This window comes from Schistocerca nitens, chromosome 1, assembly GCF_023898315.1.
Source record: "Schistocerca nitens isolate TAMUIC-IGC-003100 chromosome 1, iqSchNite1.1, whole genome shotgun sequence".
Taxonomy (NCBI): Eukaryota; Metazoa; Arthropoda; class Insecta; order Orthoptera; family Acrididae; genus Schistocerca; species Schistocerca nitens.
In genome coordinates, this window is record NC_064614.1 from 851,152,574 (window position 1) to 851,168,398 (window position 15,825).

The following is a 15,825-nucleotide window of genomic DNA, read 5'->3' on the forward strand; positions in this document are numbered from 1 at the left end:
ACCCAGTATTCTTCTCTAGCATAATATTTCAAAAGCTTCTATTCTCTTCTTCCACAGAAGGCTATAATCAAGACAAATACCTTCAGGAAAAATGTCCTAAGACACATTTATGTTACCAGGTTTACCACAAGTTTCCCCAAGTGAAATTCCTTGATATTTCCCCGATTTCCAGACAAACTTTTTGCATTTTTCCCTGACAAATTTTGTGAACTTAAGTGTAACTTAAGACGTAAGTTGACAATCTGTCTTTGCAGCTACAGTACAAGAAACAATAGTGCAAATGAGGAAATATTTAAAAAAGCTTGCTGATGTGAGCAAAAATCTTAAGTACTAACACCAACATCTTTTGTAATGAACTGTTTTTAGATGGAAAAAGCAAGCCAAATGGTGTGTGGTTTTATTAGGACCACTGATGTTATTTTATTTCAATAAAACAAAACACATGTTCTGATAAAAACACACATTTCCTTCGAGTCACAAGACAGATTTAAAATACCTTCACTAATTTCAGAAATAACCTCGGAAAAAAGTAGGCCTGTTGAAAGAAGTGTATAAGGCAGGATAGAATTGTGTAAACTAACACTGCAGGTGACCACCAATAAAATGCTGGTTCTACTATGTTAGTTATTGTCAGTAATTACCCATTGTGTTAGATCTATTGTTTTACAGGTATTGTCAAAATTATTTAACAGGATAGATAAAAAATCTACTTACCATGTGGCGGCAGACACACACATAAAAGACTGCTGTAATTGACAAGCTTTCAGAGTCAGTGGCTCCTCCTTCAGGCAGAAGGTTGGAGGGGAAGGAAGAAGGGTGGAGGAAAAGGACTGGAGAGGTCTAGGAAAATGGGTAGATTTCGGAACAGTCACCCAGGACCTCGGGTCAGGGGAGACTTACCATACAAGATGAGAAGGAATTGTATGTACGCTATGTATTCATATATTTCTCAAAAGAAAAATCAAACAGTCAGCGACTGACAATTTTCTTCTTCTTATTGTCCATACATTCTAACATATAAACTACTTTTGAAGTGCCAAAATGTACTAGAACAAATAAAATTTCTATAAAACACCACATTGTACAACGTACTTGTGGTGAGACAGTCTCAATTCCTGAAATCGATTGTCCATGGGCTCTGGCCTGCTGAGGAGCACCAAAGTCCTTGGTCCATGGACAAACCATGAAAATTCGCTGCATTACGCCACACACAAACAGACCCAGCCTGCAGACAGATCAGTGAGACTAGATCCAATGGGCAGGGCCTGCACATTAGAGGGAACCAAATTGCTTCAGAGCGGCAGGCCCGATCCATTACAGATACCCACAAAAGCAGCCACTAGTGTGGCCAGCTATTCACAAGCAACAGACAGCTAGTTGATTGAATGAGGCCACAGTGATCAATCCCTGCAACATGTAACTTGTTCAAATACTTTGAGAATCAATAATAATGAGGATAGGGAGCAACTAACCATAAAGATGATTGCTGAGCCACAGACAGGCACATAAAAATAAATAAATAAAATACAAAAAACACACTCTCACAACTAAATTTTCAGCTAAAGCTTTTGTCAGAAAATGAGAGCACACAAACATTCGCACAACCACTCAGACACAACTCAATCTCTCATGACTGCCATCTCTGGCCGGTGCATCTAGTCTCTGAGAATCAGATCCAAACAAACCATTTCTCATGCCTCCCTGGCTCTCATCGGCAGCTTCTATGTTAGCGACAAGAAGTGGTGGCAGCACCGACTGCAGGAGAGTGGTAGGAAGGGGAGGATCAATAGGAATGAAGGAGTAGGGAAGCGGCACATTTAGTTAGCTGCACCCAGCCAGTGATGATGCATGACACCTCAGTAAACAAACCATTTCATGTACTGAGACAAAAATGAGATTTTTCCAGTGCCCCCCCCCCCCCCCCCCCAACATTTCCCTGCTATTCCCTGAGTTCCAGAACCTGTGGGAACCCTGATTGCATGTTAAATTCCTCTTTTCAGTAATACTATTCTTGCTGTTATTAGTCTATATTTTACACCTTCCCAACACCAGCCTTCATCAGTTATTTTGCTGCTCGAATAGCAAAATTCATCTACTTTCTATGTCTCATATCCATCTTGATTTAAGTAGACTACATTCCATTAACTTTGTTTTTACTGTTATTTATGTTCATCTTATAATCTCTTTCCAAATCACTGTCCATTTTGTGCAAATGCTCTTCCAAATTCTAGCTGTGTCTGACAAAACATCAGTGACATCAGCAAACTATGAAGTTTTTATTTCTTTTCCATGAGAAATAATTCCCTTACCAAATTTCTCCTTGGTTTCCTTCATGTCTTGCTCAATGTACACATTGAACAACATTGGGGATAGGCTACAATTTTGTCTCACTCCATTCTCAACCACTGCTACACTTCCACACCCCTCAACTCTTACAATAGCTGCCTGGTTTCTGTACAAGTTTATAAATAGCCTTTTGTTCCTGTATTTTATGCCAAATATCTTCATAAGTTAAAAGACAGTGTTCCACCCAATTTTATCAAAAGCTTTCTTTAAGTGCTATCAAGGTAGGTTTGCCCTTCCTTAACATATTTTCTAAGATAAGTTGTCGTGTCAGTATTGCATCACGTGTTCCTGCATTTCTTCGGAATTCAAACTTATCTTCCCCGAGGTCAGCTTCTATCAGTTTTTCCATTCTCCTGTAAGGAATTCATGTTAGTATTCTGCAACCATAACTTATTAAATTTATGGTGTGCTAATTTTCACATCTGTCAGCACCTGCTTTCTCTGGAATTGGAATTAATATACTCTTCTTTAAGTCAGGTTACTTAACCTCTCTCATATATTTTGCACACCACATGAAAGGGTTTTGTCACGGCTGGCAAGGCTATCAGCAGTTCTGGCAGTATGCTGTCTACTCCCAGGACCTTGTTTCGACCTATGTCTTTCAGTGCTCTGTCAAATTCTTCTCAGAGTACCAAATCTCCCATCCCACCTTCTTCTACATCCTCTTCCATTTCTACAATATTGCTTACACGTTCATCTCCCTTGTATAGACCCTCTATGAACTACTACTACTACCACCTTGCAGCTTTCCCTCTTTGTTTAGGATTGGAGAAAAGATCTTTGGAAACAAAAAGAAGCAGCTGTATTAATATCAAGAGCTCACATGAAAAACCAGTACTAAGCAAAAAAAGGGAATGCTGAAAGCTGGAAGAAGTATGCAGAAGGGTTATACAAGGGAAATGGTCTTTAAGGCAATATTATAGAAAGTGAAGAGAACGTAAATGAAGACGAGATGAGAGATATGATACTGCGAGAAGAATTTGAAAGAGAGCACTGAAAGTTTAAAGTTAGAACAGTATCCAGGAGTAGATGACATTCCCTCAACTGATATCCTTAGGGGAGCCAGGCATAACAACGCTATTCCATTTGGTTTGTAAGATGTATGAGATTGGCAAAATACCCTCAGCCTTCAAGTAATAATTCCAATTACAACCAAAGCAGATGCTGACAGGAGTGAATATCACTGAACTAGCAGCTTAAGTCATGGTTACAAAATATCAACACAAATTATTTACAGAAGAATGGAAAAATTGGCACAAGCCAATTTGGACTTCGGAGGAAGTAGGAGCACACAAGGCAATACAGACTCTACGGCTTATCTTACAAAATATGTTAAGAAAAGCAAAACCTACGTTTATAGTTTTTGTGGATTTTGAAAAAGCTTTTGACAATGTCAATTGGAATACACTCTTAGAAATTCTGATTGTGGAAGAGGTAAAACACAGGATGCAAAAGGTTATAAACAACTTGTACAGGAACCACACAGGGCCAAGGGGCTTGAATGGGAACCAGTGGTTGAGAAGGGAGTGAGGCACAGCTGTAGAGTATTCCCAATATTATTCAATCTCTACATTGAGCAAGCTGTAAAGAAAACCAAAGAAAAATTTGAAGAAGAAATAAAAGCTTTAATGTCTGCAATGGCACTGTAATTCTGGATAGTTTCTTGAAAGGAGTGTACAAGATGAACACCAACACAAGCAAAACAAGGAGAATGGAACGTAGTCAAACTAAATCAGATGATGCTGAAGTAATCAGATTAGGAAATGAGACACTAAAAGTAGTACAAGGGTCTTACTATTTGGAAAGTAAAGTAACTGATAATGGCTGAAGTACAGAGGATATAAAATGTAGACTGGCAGTGGCAATAACAGCATTTCTGAAGAAGAGAAATCTGTTAATACTGAGTATAGTTTCAAGTGTTATGAAGTCTTTTCTGAAGGTATTTGTCTGGAATGTAGTCTTGTGGAAGTAAAACGTGGACAATAAACAGTTCAGACAAGAAGAAAATACAGGTTTTTGAAATGTGATGTTACAGGAGAATGCTGAAGGTTACAGGGGTAGATCGCATAACCAACAAGGAGATACTGAACAGAACTGGGGAAAAAAGAAATCTGTGGTATAACTTGACTAAAAGAAGGGATCATTTGATAGGACACATTCTGATATATAAAGGGATCACCAATTTAATATGGGAGGGAAGTGAGTGAGTGGAGGGGTCGGTGTATTAAAATTAGATGGAGACCACGAAATGACTTCAGTAAACAGGTTCAAATGGCTGTAGGTTACAGTAGTTTCTTGGAGATGATGAGGTTTGCACAGGCTAAGAGTAGCATGGAGAGCCGCATCAAACCAGTCTTCAGACTGAAGACGATGACGACGACCATCTTATTGGGACTATTTTCAGGGAAGCCACTGAAATGCATTTGACAAGTGATTTAATAAACTGTGACAACTGTTCCGATCTTGATCAAATGGGGAATTCAGCGCTGTCAATATTTAACTGACATAAGCAACAGTGCTGCTCCCCTGTCAACCAGAACTTGTGGTCAACATTCTTTACAGAGGGTGTCATGGTAGCATATAATCTCTAATGCCACTGCGATCTTCAGTGTGCACACCCACAATTGGCCACCTTACTAGTATATATGACTGACAGGACCATTTTACCTCCACTCTTTACAGTTCATTGCGAAGATAACTAACAGTTCACAGATGACAGTCATTATGAGTGAGTAGCCCCAATTTTACTGATTAAGTAATATGTCATGAGAATATGAAGATTTACAAGTAAAAAAAATTTCTAGGTTCATCAGCTGTTGATCTACAGAGGAGACAATTTAAAAATCACTGGCATGTAACACTTTAGAATACTGCTGAAATGTGTGAGACCTGTATAAAATAGGGCTAAAATGGTAGACTGAATGTACACGAAGAAGGATAGCACAAATGGTCACAGGTTTGTTCAACTCAAGGTGGAGCGTCACAGAAATGTTTAAAATACTGATTCGGCAAATGTTTTTTGTTAGATACAATTATCCTGCAAAATCCTACTTAAAACGTTTCAAGATCCAGTATTAAGTGAAGGATCTGGAGATCTTCTTCCTCCCTTGGACTATCACTTCCTTAGTGATCACAAAAAAAGTATCAAACTATACACCTGATGATTTTAGTTGTACAGGCAGTGAGCAAGGGCATGTTCCTGTTCTTTATTTTTTGTCTCCTACTGCAGGAGAAACCCTTACATCTACATTACATCCGTACTCTGCAAACCACCATGAGGCGAATGGCAGATGGCACATCCCATTTTACCAGTTATTAGGACTTCTTGCTTTTCTGTTCACATATGGAGTGTGGGAAGAACAATTGTTTGAATGCCTCTGTGCATGCAGTAACTATAGTAATCTTATCCTCACGATCCCTATGTGAGCGATAGGTTGTAGTGTATCCCTTGAGTAATCATTTGAAGCTGGTTATTGAAACTTTGTTAATAGACTGTCTTGGAATAGTTTACATCTGTCTTCAAGAGTCTGCCCTTTCAATTCCTTCAGTATCTCTCTGACACTCTCCCATGGAGTAAACAAACCTGTGACCACTTGTGCTGCCCCTCTCTGTATACATTCAATATCCCCTGTTAGTCCTGTCTTGTACGGGTCCCACACACTTGAGCAATATTCTAGGATGAGTCACAGAAGTGATTCATAAGCGATCTCTTTAGTAGACTGATTGCACCTCTACAGTTACCAATAAACCAAAGTCTGACACCTGCTTTATCCACCATTGAATGTATGCGATCATTTCGTTTCATATCCCTACAAAGTGTTACACCCAGATATTTGTACAAGTTGGCCAATTCCAATAGTGACTCATTGACATTATTATTATAAGATACTATGTTACTTCATTTTGTGAAGTGCACAATTTTACATTTCTGAACATTTCGACCAAGTTGCCAATCTCTGCACCTTGTTGAAATCTTATCAAGATCTGACTGAATATTTATACAGCTTCTCTCAGATAGTATTTCATTATAGGTAACTTCATCATCTGCAAAGAGCCTGATTTTACTATTAATATTGTCTGCAAGGTTATTACTATACAACATAAACAGTAAGGGCCCCAACGCACTTCCGTGGGGCACACCTGAAGTTACTTCTACATCTGACAATGACTCTCTATCGAAGGAAACATGCTGTGTCCTCTCTACCAAAAAGTCCTCTATCCAGTCACAAATCACTTGATACCCCATATTATCATACTTCTGACAATAAGCACAGCTGTGGTACGAAGTCAAATGCTATTTGGAAATCGAGAAACACTATCTACCTGGCAGCAAAGCTTTCAGTATGCCATGTGAGAAAATTCACATGATCGATGTTTTCAGAAACCATGCTTGGCATTGAGGAGCTCATTCTGTTCAAGATACCTCATTATGTTTGATCTCAGAATATGTTCTAAGATTCTACAACAAATTGATGTCAAAAATATTGGATGGTAGTTTCGTGGATCACTGCCACTACCTTTCTTGTAGATGGGTGTGACCTGTACGTATTTCCAAGAACTGCTCACAGTTATTTGTTCAAGATATCTACAACAGATTATAGTAGAAGATGGGCTAAGTCAATCACAAATTCAGTATAGAATGTGACAGGGATTCCATCAGGGCCTGGAGCTTTGCTCAATTTTAATGACTTCAGCTGTTTCTGAACACCACTGACACTAATACTCATTTCATTCATCTTGTCAGTTGTTCAAGGATTAAATTGGGGCGATTCTCCTGGGTTTTTCTTTGTAAAGAAACATTTGACAACAGAATTCAGAATTTCAACTTTTGCTTTGCTATCCTCAATTTCAGTTCCTGTCTCATCTGCTAGGGACTGAACACTAACATTGGTGCCACTAACAGCTTTACATACAATCAGAATTTCTTTGGATTTTGTAAAATGTCATTTGACAATATTCTGCTACGGAAATCACTGAAGGCATCATGCAAACCCTTACAGGTTATAAACACTTCGTTGGTTGACAGCTAGGCTTGCTAACCTTGTTGAGTTGAAAATTACTCTGATGATGTCTCCAGAATTAGAAGATGAAACATAAGGAATAGAAACATTTCTTAGATCATAGCCTTACGAGCACATAACCAAATTCGCCAAGAGTGTCAATATTAGCAATGAAAGCCAGTGCTGTAATGACATTAAGGTTCCACAATTGTTTCATAATGTTTAAAGTCATATCTACTTTGTTGCAGTCCTCTAACAAGGCCTTTTCTCATTCAATTTTTAAGTGAAGAATAGATTTTTCACAGCCCTTTCTTTGAAACAAATATTTGTAATAATACAAGAATCCCTTCTGTCAGCAGTAAGAATTGCATAACATAGTTTAGTCCTTACCTGATATGGAATGCTCTTCAGTTCATCATCTACATTTTCCAGAAGTATAAGACTGTCAAGACGGGCCCGCTCTATGTTACCATAATCAACAAATATGATGTCTGCCTGTGATATCATAACACACATTAGAATTATTGTTACAAAACAGAATAACACCAACAAATAAACTTTTTGTATCATACCTCATTTGTTGCAGGGTACTCCTCCACAATTTTTGCACGGTACATAGAATTGTCTGAAGCATAAGGAGCTAAATATAGGTCATCTGCTTTTCTTCTGACATCTGAAGCTTTGGGCAGATACTCATTCACAGCTGCTTCTAAAATTGCTTGTATTTGACTAGTTATATAATCTAGAGGTTTTAAACTCATCTGTATATGGACATCTCCATTATGAGCTATACTACTAATGAAAACATCCTTCACTGTGTCCACCTATAAATCAAAATTTGCAACTTTGCTTCATTTTTAAATACACAACACCTTATATATTAAAGTGGTTCAAGTTTAAATTACCTGAGGCAGTTCTGGAGTGAATTGATGTTGACGTATCTTGTTACTTAACAACTGGTTCATGTTTATATCTTCATCAGTGCTTGTGTCAAACAACACAAGTGCAACTTTTTCTGCATTTGGTTCTACTTCAGCAACAAATGTTCCACCAATTACCATCTTCTCCAACAAACTTACTGCATATGCATCATCACGAAACTCCTCCATGCCTGCTAGACTACATACAACAGCCTAAGGAAGAAACAAAACTTATCATCATAATAAAATATATTACACATTATTATATACCTCCAGCTCACTAAATTTTAAGTAACAGGTGGCATGGCTGTATCGTTTGACAACAGGGGAGAAAAACCTTATAAAATCTTTGAACTATCCACTTTATTTCGCAAGTGTCAAAAACAAGTTCCCAGATTGTAATCGTATCCAAATGATCTACAGGTGACAAATGTTATTTTGTTACCAGACATGTTCTGAAAGATTTTTTATATATTTGCACAACCTGTTCCAGAATAATATAATTACATCTGCTGACATACAATAAAGCACAAAAACCTAAGGCTTTTTCCACACTATGTTGTCTGTGGGACAAAAATTCTGCGTCCCAGTTTATAAAATTGGGAACACAGGAGCTCGAGAACAACCACTATCTAGCTCATGTAGGTGGATGGTGATTGCTGTCGGGACCCTACATTTCCCATTTTATAAAGTGGAACAAGGAACTTTGTTTCCACAGACAACATAAATTGGCAGACAACTGTGATTCTTTTATGCTTTATTGTATGGCACAAGATGGAACTGCATTATTCCAAAACCGGTCATAAACAATAAAATATTATTGGTTCAGCAACTGTTGCTGTTTTCTTCACTTTATGAAAACGGACATGTACAGTTGCATTTGCCCTAAGGAAAGAACTCTGTGTGGACTGCTACACTGAAAATGCTTACAATTGAGAAGATAAACTTATTTTACTTTGCTATCAGTTTTGCTCATAAAAGATCATTCTCAAACACAAAAATAATCAACTTAGTAGCCCTCTTCTGTGCCTAAGGATGATAGTTTATAATGAAAACTGGTAGCACAATACACTGATTCATTTTAACAGACTTCAAATGTTTTCAACATAACTTGCTTTTAAGTATTCCACACCTGTGAAGCACAGTTCATCAACATACATGTTTGTATTGCACTGTGTGCAATTCGGTTATCTCACAATTTAAATTTTCTGCACACTGTCTCAGGCTTTCCATTACTCCTAAGATAAAATCAGATTTTTCAACTATTTTGATTATACAAAATGCCCCCACGCCCAGACAGAAGTAATTTTCATTATTTAAGTTTAACAAAGAGCTCACTTTTTCATCTGTTGCCTTACAGCTGATGTGACAAAAATCGACCAATCCATACCAGACTATACTGAATGGCATCAGCGAAGCCGCCTTAATCAAATCACATTACAGAATTATCTGCCTTTGAAACTGAGGGCTCTCAGAGCCAATGCGGAAAAATGTCCCTCCCCTCTATTCCGAGCCGCCATCTACAGCAGATGCTAAATGGCTTCATTCCTTTATCGTAACATTCTCTTTTCTCCTCAGAGACTGATCTTGGAGCTACTGGTTCTCACCCCTCCCTCTCCCCTCCTCCCAATCGTCACCATGTAATCCCCAAGAGTCAACAAACCAATACAGTTTCATTTTCTAAACATGAGTATCGTATACTAATAACAAGTCCATATCTCTTTCCAATCATCACTACAATCCCAGGGGATGTATAAGCTGGCGTCAGAATAAGGATGACCGAATTCACTCTGTTTTCACCTTTGAGGTGCCCCATACAAATTACTAAGCAACAAGTGGATACACAAAACCAATGTGTGGGGTCATTTGGCTCTGTGCAATACAGAAGACAAATGCTCAGTGCAGTCAGTCCAGGCTGCCTACAGCAGTTACTCCAGAGCTGCCGCCTCAGATGCGCGAGGTCATCCGACCTCACCATCATCTCTGCCACCCACACACAAGGCCAAGTTGCAGGTACGATGACCCGGCACATTATCAACACTGGGTGCCAACGCTGTGTCACTGCCCAACTCTGCTATGACGTTCACTGAACAACTAACCTAAGTAATGAGCTTTGCTTTTAGAGAGAAGAAGCTGCCGGGGTCCAATGCTGCCAGAGACGTGTAGCTTAAAGGGATGCCCACCACCAGGTCACAGGGACTGCACAGCTGGAGATAGATTCAGAAATGCAGGTAAAGCTGGATCAACTACGGGTGGAAAATGAAAATTTGAAAAGCCACCTTAATGAGGCATTAGTAAATACGAAGCAATAAAGCAGTCCTGTACCCCCTCCTCCCCTCACGCCACTAGCCTTACTTCCCCTTTTCCAGCGTTCCCACAGCAATTCCCTACAAGCCCTTAACTGACGTTGCAATGGGATTGCTGGATCCTGCCTTCACAGGTAAACCAGGTGAAGACGTCCAAACTTTCATACAAAATTTAACGGATGTAGGAAAATTGTCAATTTGGAGTGATGAAGTACTAGTAGGAGGCGTCAACCTGAACTTCCAAGGAGAGGCTTGTGCTTCTGTGAATCCCATGGAACAGCTGAAAAATACCAAGGCACTCGACATCCTTGCAAAAGGGCTAGTGGATAGATATGGAGACAAGCAAATTGTTAGCTACTGTAAGGCAAACTTTCCATCATTTGCCAAAATTCCGGAGAGGATTTAGGACACTTTGCTGACCGAATAAAAGGTGTGTCCTGTTGTACATATGTTCTAAGGGAAAGTAACAAAAGGAAAGAAGTAGTACTTAGTGAAGCAGAAGCTCATTAGACAAATGTATTTGTTCGCAAGACTGACTGACAGGTAGTGGTCGAGGTAAAGTGTGCTTCGCCAAGCACACTACGGGAAACCACATTACTTGCATTTCTATGCCAGGAGACCAAGCATTTTAGCCACTCTTCCACCATAGTAAACTCAACTACACATGCATTCACTGCCTAAGCGTGCTCCACTTGTCAATGTCCAGGTCACAAGGCTCCTGAGTGTTTACAATCAGCATGTGCCCACTGTAGGAAGATCGGACACGAGAGATCAAACTGTCTGTCTCCATAGCATCACTAGGCTAACCAAACATGTTACAGAAGTGCTCGAAGGAATGCAAACCAGGAAATGCAGACAGAGTGGTTCTGCTACAGCTGTAGCTCCCCTTCCATAAAGTGAATGCAGTAAGAGAGGTAGGACTTGCTCAGACGGCAAATATAACTTTGCAAGATAAAATAAATGGTAGGTAGTCTATCTTTATCATAAATAAGGGTTTTGTTCATTAAATATACTTGTGGTCAAGAATGAGAACTGTCGTAATGCAGACTGAGTGGACAGTGAAGAAAGATAATTTACTCAATTGGTTTGCAAAATGTGGAAATGAAAATAGAAGGAATTATCAGTTCACATTCTATGTGGTTTGGAAGCGTGACCACAATTTCAATGCCGTTTTAGGGAACAATTTCCTGTGCCATTCTCAAGGCATATTTAACTTCCGAACACAAGTTGTCCAAATTAGGGGAAATATTCACCATTTTGGCATTGTCACTGCTTTAAGGACTCGACGGAGTCCAGAACATACGGCTACATTCTGACAACCCACTAAACCAGGTACTACAGCACTGAAATCAAAAAACCTGAGAAAATAGTGGATGGTATAAGGAAAATCAACTGGATAGAAATAAAGAAGGATTTTTTTAAGGAGGTATTTTCTTAGAGGATCCATTAAAGAGAAATGAAGTTATACACAGTGAACAGACACATGTGAAGTCCAGTTTTTTGAATGAGTGCGATACAACCATGTAAATTTTTGTCAGTAACAATAGATAATTTTGGAAGCAGAGATGTTAACAATCCTCTGGGCTACCATAGTTGCCAATGCAAATGAAATAAAAACTGATGAGGTAACAGCATACCACAAAAAGGGCCAGCCTGAAAGAACTGTTTATATAAATTCCACCTCAGTTATATTATCTATAAAAACAGAAATTGGAAAGAAACTTCAACACCTGCATAAAGCAGATCAGGAATTGTTTCCTGGTCTAGCCAAATTTGCAACTTCCTTTGTAGGAAAGAACCAACTTCTGGCAACCTCCTTAACATATCATGACATTCCTACAGCCAATGGTAGGCCTACAGCACAGAAACCATACCACTTACCGTTTAACATACAGACTGTAGAAGAGAAAAATATTTCCCTTTTACTAAAAGCAGGAATAACTGAACCTTCTTTCAGTTCCTGGGATTCTCCTATAATGGCACCCCCCCCCCCCAAAAAAAAAAGAGTAACAGAGGAAAGACTTATCACATTTGTACAGACATGAGAGCAGTCGATATGGTCACAAAACCGTATTCTTAAGCTCTTCCAAGGATTGACGATGCTCTGAATCACTCTGGCAAATGCAAATTCATCACCACTTTCGATATGCACTGTGGATGCTATCAAATTTTTATAGCTATGAAAGAGCGGGGAAAGAAAGCTATTATTGTGTACTGTGGACATTACAATTACCTAAGAATGCCCTTTGGTTCTGGAATGCCTCTGCTAAATTGCAGATTTTGCTAATTTGCTTTTATGAGGTCTAAAGCCAACCATGTGTGTATCATACCCAGATGATATAACTGTCTTATCAAGTATGATGAGAGAAAATGCAGAGATTACAAAACATACAACTTCCTGTCAGTGATGCTAATCCAGATTTAAAATTAGAAAACAGAAATTTCGCGCAATCACAAGTGTGTTTGCTAAGTCACATAATTATGGCAGATGGTGTGAGAACAGACCCTCTGTTAACAGACACAGTGTACGGTTTTCCAGTGCCTTAGAAGGGAACTCTGTATGTACAGACAGTAGACTGTAGGATTGCTGTGTTAAAAAAAGTTCACCTGTCTTGGCTTATCTGGATTTAGCACCGACTTTTATATTGTTGCTTGCTGTTAGCAAAGTAACTGTTGCTTCATTTTGAGTCAAATATATGAAGGCGAGGAAAAACCAATGAGTTACAGAACACCTTAGGTGAATCAAGCTGAGCAAAGCTACAGCACCATAGAAAAGAGCTTTTGGCACTTGTTTCTGGCACCCATTACTTTCTGTGTTGCTGATACAGATGTCATTTCACAGTAATTACAGATCGTGCAGCTTTACAGCAGCTTTTGAGTTTCAAAGATCCCCATAGCAGACTTTTCAGATAGGTCTTAAAACTCAGAGAATATAACTACATAGGCAAACACAAACCTGGAAAGTTAAATCAGAATGCAGATGCTCTGAACAGAAAAATTAAGATCCTGCAAGTAGACAGCATTGTTATTGAGGAATTAAAAAAGGCACAATAATCCGATGTTGAGTGTAAAAATTTTATGCAAGAAAATGTCAATTGGAGAACAGATAGTAGTGCCTAAGGCTATCTGTAAGTGCACACTGCAACAATGTCATGATAGCATACAAGCATGTTATTATGTAAAATGCACTACACAAGTGTACATCCGAGATGATTGCTGGTGGTCAAAATAAGGGAAAGATGTAGAAGATTAGTTTCAAACATTGTCTCTCATGTGCTAAGAGAGTGCAAGGACAAAGGCCTAATATACATCACACTTTGCCTGAGGCTGCAGGACCTTTTGAAATCTTATCACTTTATATTGTGGGACCATTTTCCTTAATGACCCAAAATAACAGATATGTTGTATCTACAAAACAACAGAAAATCCAGCACAAAATAAAGACAGTATTATGAAGTATACTGTCATTATCTTTTATCTATCACTTTTTCTATAGCTATCTTATTACAGTACCTATTGAAGACATAATCACTTAGACAGTTGTGAAAGCATTCATCACTCATTTTGTACTATCATCTGGATGGCCAGAGGCCATTATAACTGACCAACATACAAATTGTATGTCCAGTCTCATGGTGTAGCTATTTCAACCACTTAAAAGAAGTGAAGAACTAGGCCATTTCACCGTAAGAGCCATTTCACAGTTGTTAAAATGTTGTCTTGCTACATAAATGGCTCACACTCAGACTGGGATCATCTACTATCATTTGTTATTTTATCATTCAATGCTAGGGTTGAGTCCCTTTGAGGTTATATGGTCACCCAATGTGCTCCCTGTTCGAGATCAAGAAATTACTGCCTAGAACAAAATCCAGTGAAGTGAAGCAGGTAGCTAAAAGATTCAAGTTTACTTGAAAGAGAATTCATACAACAGTGCAGCCCCAACATCGAGACAACAGCTCCATTGCCGAAAGAATGCTAAAATGCCACTATACCAACTAGGACATTACATGATGTCATGATGAGCTGTCATGCAACTGGGCAGAAAGAAGAAATTTATGTGCCCCTGGATGATGATGATGATGATGATGATGATGATGATGATGATGATGTGTTTAAGGGACCAACAGTGGGTCATCAGTCTCTCCTTATCACGAGAGAAACATTTCAAAAAGTAAGAAGCTAAAACAACAGGGACTAGGCTGCTCAAACTATACAAGCTAGTCAAAAAGTTTAAAAGGGAGTTACAGTAGTTGTACAGAGAAAGAGAGAGAGAGAAACCAGGCAGCTACAAGCTAGTCAAAAAGTTTAAAAGGGAGTTACAGTAGTTGTACAGAGAAAGAGAGAGAGAGAGAGAGAGAGAGAGAGAGAAACCAGGCAGCATCTTGTGCAAGAGGGGCTAAAAGCACAACAAGGTGAGAAGGAATGAAAGGAATCTGTGATTGCTTGATAGGTACCTTCCACAGGGGGAGGCTCTTACCCCCACAACTGCCGCTAACACTGGAAGCGTTTCCCTCAGGAAATGCAACAATGTGGATTTCACGTCATCTGCAAGCACCTGAGGTAGTGAGGTAGGCAAGCTGAGAGCATGCCGTGGGTCAGCCAGCAGGGTGCCCTCAACAAGAACATGCACTATAATCAGTAGACTACCGCAGCAGCAATAAGGAGGATCTTCCTGGTGCACAAGGAACTCTTGATTGAGTTTCGTGTGGCCAATGAGTAATCGGCACAATACAATGGCATCTTTACGAGAGGCCTGGAAAGATGTATGCCACACCTTACTGGACCCTTTAATTGCTCTCAACTTGTTTTGGGTCACAGTAGCCTGCCATTTCAAGTCCAAGAGCCTCAAAATATTGTATCAAAGTTGGAAGCTTGACTCTGGGCCCAGTATCCTGACATCAAGTTGAACTCTTGTAGTTGCATCTTTAACTACACAGTCGACGAGTTCATTTCCTGGAATGCCTACATGGATGGGTGTCCAGATAAAGGTCACCATCTTTTCAGAGCTGCAGAGGTCAGCCTGTAGGTCCTAGATTTTTGCAAGCAAAAAGATTTTTGGGATAACACAGGGTTATGCCTTTTAAGTAACTTGTGGAATCACTACAGATCAGATAGTTTGTCTTGGCCTGGAATTTGACGTACTTCAAAGCCTGAGAGATGGCAACCAACTCTGTAGTGTATACACTGCAGGCACTTGGCAGAGAGTGTTCCTCGTGTCTCCTGGCACATGCAAAAGTGTAACCGATCCTG

General features: G+C 39.3%; 1 protein-coding gene across 3 annotated transcripts in view; it reads right to left on the reverse strand.

The window, feature by feature from the left end:
- The window catches only part of LOC126263227 (tudor domain-containing protein 7A-like), a 212,706-nt gene that overhangs the window by 68,692 nt on the left and 128,189 nt on the right, over positions 1-15,825 (reverse strand). For all 3 annotated transcript variants that reach the window (XM_049960324.1, XM_049960313.1, XM_049960320.1), the window contains exons 12-14: positions 8,252-8,479; positions 7,919-8,170; positions 7,737-7,841 (exon numbers count right to left, since the gene is read on the reverse strand). In XM_049960324.1, the coding sequence (XP_049816281.1) occupies positions 7,737-7,841; positions 7,919-8,170; positions 8,252-8,479 (585 nt within the window). The remainder of the gene's footprint in view (positions 1-7,736; positions 7,842-7,918; positions 8,171-8,251; positions 8,480-15,825) is intronic.